This window comes from Arachis hypogaea, chromosome 1 (genome assembly GCF_003086295.3).
Source record: "Arachis hypogaea cultivar Tifrunner chromosome 1, arahy.Tifrunner.gnm2.J5K5, whole genome shotgun sequence".
Taxonomy (NCBI): Eukaryota; Viridiplantae; Streptophyta; class Magnoliopsida; order Fabales; family Fabaceae; genus Arachis; species Arachis hypogaea.
Genome location: NC_092036.1, coordinates 31,949,622 through 31,956,663, shown reverse-complemented (window position 1 = coordinate 31,956,663; position 7,042 = coordinate 31,949,622). Strand labels below are relative to the sequence as shown.

General features: G+C 30.0%; 1 protein-coding gene across 1 annotated transcript; it reads left to right on the top strand.

Moving 5' to 3' along the window:
• The first annotated feature begins 358 nt into the window (after nucleotides 1–358).
• On the top strand, nucleotides 359–2,629 carry LOC112801426 (BOI-related E3 ubiquitin-protein ligase 1). Its single transcript, XM_025844141.3, has 4 exons — nucleotides 359–1,117; nucleotides 1,199–1,275; nucleotides 1,350–1,663; nucleotides 1,751–2,629. Exons 1-4 carry the CDS (start codon nucleotides 1,071–1,073, stop codon nucleotides 2,294–2,296), a joined length of 984 nt encoding a protein of 327 aa, XP_025699926.1. The 5' UTR covers nucleotides 359–1,070; the 3' UTR covers nucleotides 2,297–2,629.
• The last annotated feature ends 4,413 nt before the right edge of the window (nucleotides 2,630–7,042 follow it).

The window sequence follows — 7,042 nt, the reverse complement described above, 5'->3', positions numbered from 1 at the left end:
AATTAAAATAAATTTTTATATTATATTTTATATAAAATATATTAGATTAAATTATATTTTAGTATTATATTTAATTTAAAATAAATATAAAAATTTAAAAATAAATTTAAAATTTAAATAATTAAATAAAGATATTTTTTTAAAAATTATTATTAAAATTATAGTCTCTATCATTAAAAATTTCAATTGTATGTATTCTTATTTTCTGAAAGTACTGCTGAAATTTCGTGTTCCTAAAATTTTAGATTCAATATCCCAGTAGCTCACTTACCTGAGAAAAAAAAAGGGAAAAAAAGAGTTAAGTGATTTAAATTGGATCCCTAGCTATATATATAGAAAAAGGAGTAGTTGTGGTATTATTCCGCGTGGGGTGTGCCCCCAATGTCTGAGACGTCTCCGATACCCAAAAATACGAATAAGGATAGAGAGACATAGTGCTGTTAATTACTCTATTTTTTTTTCTCTGTTTGGTTTCCAGGTGTTAATTAGTGTTACTTCAATTTTCCGTTTTCCCATTATGTTTATCTAAATATATATGTTCCTAGAAGGGTAAAAAATAAAAAAATAAGAAAACAATTTTGTTGGAATTTAATTAGAAAAGAATTGTTAGGAAAGAAAGAAAAGGTAACAGGTAAGAAGTAACAAGAGACGCATGTATGTATGGGTGAGTCAGTCATATACAAACAATAATAATTTCCATTGGCAGAAATCTGCGTACCCTCCAACAACAACAATAACAACAATACATCACCCATTTACCAACGCCCTCCTTCTTCGTTCACACATACCCACACACAAAACTAAGCGCACTCTCTCTCTCTCTCTTATTAAGTCTTGTCTAAATTAGCAATATAGGTGAGATGATACATATATGTAGAGTGGAGGAAAGTATTTAAATAATAATTTCGGGTGTGTATGTAAGGGGAATAAGGAGATAGATAGCAAGGAGGAGACTTGTTGTAATTGTAACTCAAGAGAAAAGGAGGAGGTGCTAATAAGAGGCGCTTTATCAAATTTTGCATCTATCTGATACAAGAAGAGAAGCAAGAAGGAGGAATTCAAGTATATTGATGGCAGTTCAAGCTCAGTATCCCTCAAATATTCTCTTTCTAAACAGGTTCCCATTTCTATATATGCCTCTTTTGTGTTTGTGTTTGTGTTGAGTCATGGATTCATACCCTGTTATTGAATTTAACAGAAACAACGGGCAAGAAGGACAGCAGGCAGCAGGACTAGTCCTTGATCAACCAATCTTATACAACAACAATAATGGAAGTACGTTTCATCTTCCCAAACCACAACCTTTAATTTCTCTTTTTTTTCTCCTTTCTAAATCGTTTAATTTCCAGGTGCTAATTCTCGGAAGAGAACAAGAGAGGCCACAGTTCACAGCAACAGCAATGTTGTCATGAACAATAATAATAATCATAATCCATTGATACCTTTCGAATCCCAACCTCCACAACTCATACACCTTTCTCAGCTGCACAATAATGTGGTCTCAACAGGCCTACGCTTATCCAACTCTACCATCGACCAACAACAACTTCTTCATGGATCTCAATCTTCATCTTCATCTTCTCTCTTATCTCTGTTCTCACAAGGCTTTGCTTCCCAAATCAAACAACAAAGGGACGAAATTGAACAATTCCTCCAAGCTCAGGTACCAAATTATTCATTCTTTCATTTTTTTGTGGGGGTAAAAGTTCAAAGCAACCAATCATAACGGATGTCCGGGAAACTTCTTCAGGGGGAGGAGTTGCGGCGGGCATTGGCAGAGAAAAGGCAGAGGCATTACCGCGCGCTGCTGACCGCCGCGGAGGAGGTGGTGGCACGGCGGCTCAGGGAGAAGGAGGCGGAGGTTGAGAAGGCCACACGGCGGAACGCCGAGCTGGAGGCACGTGCCGCGCAGCTCGCAGCGGAGGCGCAGGTGTGGATGGCGAAGGCGAGGACCCAGGAAGCGGCGGCGGCATCGTTACAGGCGCAGCTCCAGCAGACCATGATGGCCTCTGCTGGCGCCGCCACACACGGCGGAGATGACGGTGGCGCCGGATTGTCATGCGCGGTTGAGGGACAGGCGGAGGACGCAGAATCAGCGTATGTGGACCCGGACAGGGTGGTGATGGTTTCGGCAGCGGCGGCGCGTCCAAAGTGCCGGGGATGCGGGCGGCGCGTGGCTTCAGTTGTGGTTCTGCCGTGTCGGCACTTATGCATCTGTACGGAATGCGAGGCGCACTTCCGCGCGTGCCCCGTTTGCCTTACACTCAAGAATTCAACCGTTGAGGTCTTTCTCTGATCAAAATTTCATCAATTTTTTTTTCTTTTTCTTACCACACAATGAGTTTGTTCATAGCAATGGCCTTCCCAAACAGGTCCTTACTCAACCACCAAAAAAGTTGAAAGAAAAAAACAAATTATAAATAAAATTACATTTTTTTCGCCCTGCTCTTTTGAATTACCCTTAGGGTAATTGATTGTACATGACCACTTGGTTAGGGTTAGGCGTTAGTACTGGCATTTTCTTCTTTATGTTCTTTTTTTCTTTTTTAATTTTTTTTCTTTCTCTTAAAAATTTTATTTCGTTGACATTAACTTATTTATATATATTCTTTTATTTTTCTTTCGTTAATTAGTGTTATTTTTTGTTAGAATGATAAAGTGTTCTTGGGTGGGAATAATTTTTAGTTGTCAATTTTTGTGAGAGTAATATGAATGTGTGTGCATGCATGTTACATTTGTTTTTTAACTTGCGAGGAATCGAATTGAAGTTTTAATATGTTTTGCATAGACTTGGGTGTTTATTTGCTGCTTTTAGGATCCAACCACCAAATTATATTAGACAAAAATACTAGGGGATTAACATGAAAAAAAAATTAGCTGATTCTAATATAAGATAAACATAAGAATATTAATTATTTAATATTTGTGTTAAGTTACATCTTTTTTTTAGGTGATATAGGTTAAATTGAAAACCGTTTAATATGTGGCAGTGGCGTAGTTTCGGAACTTGCTAAAATTGGCAGCCCAAATAATATTCTTCAAGGTCCCCGACTATCCGGATGAAATAGTGTAGTACCCATAATTCCATTAACTTTGAATTTACTTGAACTTTTTGTTAATAAAAAAAGAGGGATTTATGATTTACTTCTTGAAAAAAAGTTAAGCGTACATTTGATCATCTCCAAACAAAAAATTATTTTTCTTTCGCTTTTTTTAAACATATAAATTTTGTGTAAAACAATACGAAAATTCTTTAAAAAACAATATAGAAAATCATAGGCTTTTTCTTGTTTTGGACGCGAAAAATCATAGACTAAATATTTTCCATTTTGTTTTTGGTAGACCAGGCCATTTTTATTTACAATGGTAGAGTAACCTTTGTTGAAATTTGAAAAGCCCAAGATAATTCAATCCTTCTTACCTATGGAAACCCAATAGGCCGTTCCAATTAAAAGGAGCCACTTATAGGCCCATGCTGGCTTCGAAACATAGTTGACAGATCTTTTTTCCAAATATGTCAAATTATTTAATTTTAATAGGAAGTTAATTTTATTAGATAAAGCCACACATACAAGAGGTAATATATTGCCAATTCTTCGTATATATGAAGAATTCACTCTAGTGTTATGTATATAATCTGGGATAATTTTTTTTTTGGTTATAGGAGTGAGATATGTCATATATTTTAATATTATATTTTTTAGTATTTTTTTAAATTGCAAGAGGAACTAAAATTAGAAAGTTGAATTTTTATATCTTAAATTTTTTAATTTTTTTAAAATATAAATTAGAAGAACTTATTTTTATAAAAAAAATCAAACGATTTGATTTTTGTACTTTTTAAAAATCAGAACAATCTAAATTAGATAGTATCACATTTGATATTAACACTAGTAATTCACAATTTAAAAAAAATACCATTGTCAATCCAATATTAAAAACAAAAACTGATATAACTTGTATTGTTAAACTTAAAAATAACTTATGGCATATCTCAAGAGTAATATTTAAATGAGTAAATAGTTAAATTAATTCTTGAATGGTTATTTATTATCTAAATTGATTTTTAAAAAAGTTTTTTAATCAAATTTATCATTAAAAAATTTTAACATAGTCATGTTATTCTTTTTTTACATAAACACTTTTTTTTTTACATTTATAGAGAATTAAATCGAAATAACTGAGGAATTTTTTTTGTTTTTGTAAGTTAAAAAATTTTTTTGCTGGGCGACTCACGATAATTGCACCTATCAAAGCAGCTAAGAGAATTATTGAAATTAGTTCAAATAGAAGAAAAAAAATCTGTTGATAAATGAACTCTAATTTGTTTCTGTCACTTCTATTACTAATTGCATCAGAATTTGCTAATGTGGCACGTTAAGTGATAACACCACACACCTAATAATTTTAATTGGCGATTAACATGATAATTTTATAAAATTAGATCAAATCAATCCTAAATTGAAAGATTCTAATGCCTCAAGGTGCTCTTTCAATTATATTTTGATTTGATATAATTTCATAAACTTATTAAGCTAATAGTCAATTAAGATTTTTAGGTAAGACGTGCTACATCAATAAACTTTGACATTGTCAATAAAAAAAAGTGATAAAAAGACTAACATAATTAACTTAAAATCTTTGAACAATAAATTTGAGTAAAAAAATATTCAGAGACTAATTTAAAAAATAAATGACCTTTTAAAGACGAATTTGACTATTTTCTCATTACTTAATGTTAAAGAAATTTGATACAAGTTGTGACAATGTGGAACATATTCTGTAATAAGATGTGGGTCCAAGTAGTTATTTTTGTCACTTTGGTGGCTGATATTTCTCTTAATTATTTTTTAAAAAGGAAAAGTATAGGGTACCAATATATTATTTGCCAACAATGATTAGTTATTATATTTTAAACACATATATAAAGAGATACATCTAAAGATACATCTATAAAGATACTTCTATTAAAACATAGTTATAAAAAAGATATTTTTATTAGACACATCCATAAAGACACTTTTATTAAACACAATTATAAATAAGAGTTGGCAGATGTTGGCAGAAATAGTGTTGGTAACGTAACGGGATTGTTTTAAAAATTAATTTAGATAGATTAAATAGTTAATTCATTTATTTGTTTAAATAAATATTAAAGATTTAAATTTTATTGTATATATTATAATTTATTATTTAATAACAAATTTTTAAATAAAACTCACATCGATAGAGATTAGTTTTTGATGGTATGTTAGATTGAAAAATAACGTAAAAATAAAAAATTATTTCTTAAAAAGAAGTACAAAAATTAGATTACCTAAATTTAAGGATTCACCTATAGACTATAAGGATACTTAGTTTGTTATGAACTTCAAAATAGATAATCACATTAAAAGTATAAACTATTTTTTTATAGTATTTTTTTTTTTGCATTTATTTTTGAAAAATGTTTGGTAAACAATAATTTCTCTTAAATTTACTTTGTATTTAAACTAACACTAATAAACTCCCCATTTTTTCTATCAAAAGTGTTGGTTCCTTAAAATTCTCTATAAAAAACAATTTGACTATCTAGTTATATATCTAATTATTTTATTTAATTTAATATATATAGTTTTAATATCTATAATTATAATCATATATTTATTATATGTAAAATTATACCATTATTTTAATTAATAATAATTAATAAATATTAAATACGATCGCTTTTAACTATTTTAACTGATATTTTATTATCTCTTAAACATTATTGTTTCTGAAAAATCAGATAATAAAGCAAACTCCAATTTTGCACACAAAAGAAAGGAACATACATAGAAAGATTAAGGAACTCTTCATATATTTCAGATGCACTGAACCTCTTCAAAGGGGAAACAGCCTAATACTTCTTTTTATGCTTACGGAGATTGGCAGCACACTGCTTACAAAGGCATGCATCTAGCATTCATATAGAAACGCAAATTGATTTCCGAGAAAATTGTCCATCTTCTTCGTCATGTCACCACTCTCTTTAATTAGTTTAGATTATCTTTTACGTCCTATTTCCCGTGTAATATGTGAGTGCATGCATGTGTAGTCCTAAATTTTTGGAAAGAAAACAAAATAGTCGCATTGCTCCAACTACCGAGAATAAAATTAATAAGAAGCTTTTTTTTTTGAACAAGTAATAATATTGAAATTATTAAGTACTAATACTTCACATGATATAATAATTTACTATTTATTGACATTTGTTTTAGTTATATGATATTTAGTACTTTCATATTTCAAAATTATGATATTAATCTTCTCTATATATGAACATGATACATATGCTTATTACTTCTGTTTAGGCGGGTAGAGTAATTAAGTGAAAACATACCATGATGATATCAAGGAATATTATGTGTAATATTACCGAACTTTAACAACTACTAGGAGGGATTTGGAGTATAATTTTTTTAAAAAAATTCCTTTTATAGTATATATAGTATATAAAAAAAATAACTTGCTACTTTAAAGTTCAAACCAAGATTTCTAAGTTAAAATGTAAAATATATTTATTATTTTGACTAACTTCACATTTATATATTATTATTATTTTACACATTTAATTTTATTAAATGGTGAATTCCTATTAATACACATGTAATAATAATAGAAGTTACTCAAATAATAAAGTCCTGTAGCATGAGGGAAAACGATATGTGTGATCTAATTAAAGAAGAAAATGTAGACCAAACAAATGCAAGGGAATTGGACAACACACACCTGGCATGGTAATCTTGATGTGTTAAGGTCTTCTCCTTCACGTTCAATAATATATTATATGGTGGAACACACAATTCAAATCCAAAAATGATATAATCATAATAATTCAGTCAAATATGGGCTATATTAAACAAAGAAAAGTGCGTGTGAGACCTCAAGGATGGATCTCTATTATTTGAAGCCTTGGAAATGGAAAAACAATAACTAGTCAAAATCAGATGCGATCATAGAACATATAATAGTGCTACTATATTTAAATTTCTTTGGCTACTATATTTTTATATATTAT

Bases quoted from the DNA above. Each gene is read 5' to 3' on its own strand.
- LOC112801426 (XM_025844141.3), top strand. From the start codon at position 1,071: ATGGCAGTTCAAGCTCAGTATCCCTCAAATATTCTCTTTCTAAACAG. The intron at 1,276-1,349 runs GTACGTTTCATC...TTTAATTTCCAG, and splicing joins ATACAACAACAATAATGGAA to GTGCTAATTCTCGGAAGAGA. The intron at 1,664-1,750 runs GTACCAAATTAT...AAACTTCTTCAG, and splicing joins AACAATTCCTCCAAGCTCAG to GGGGAGGAGTTGCGGCGGGC.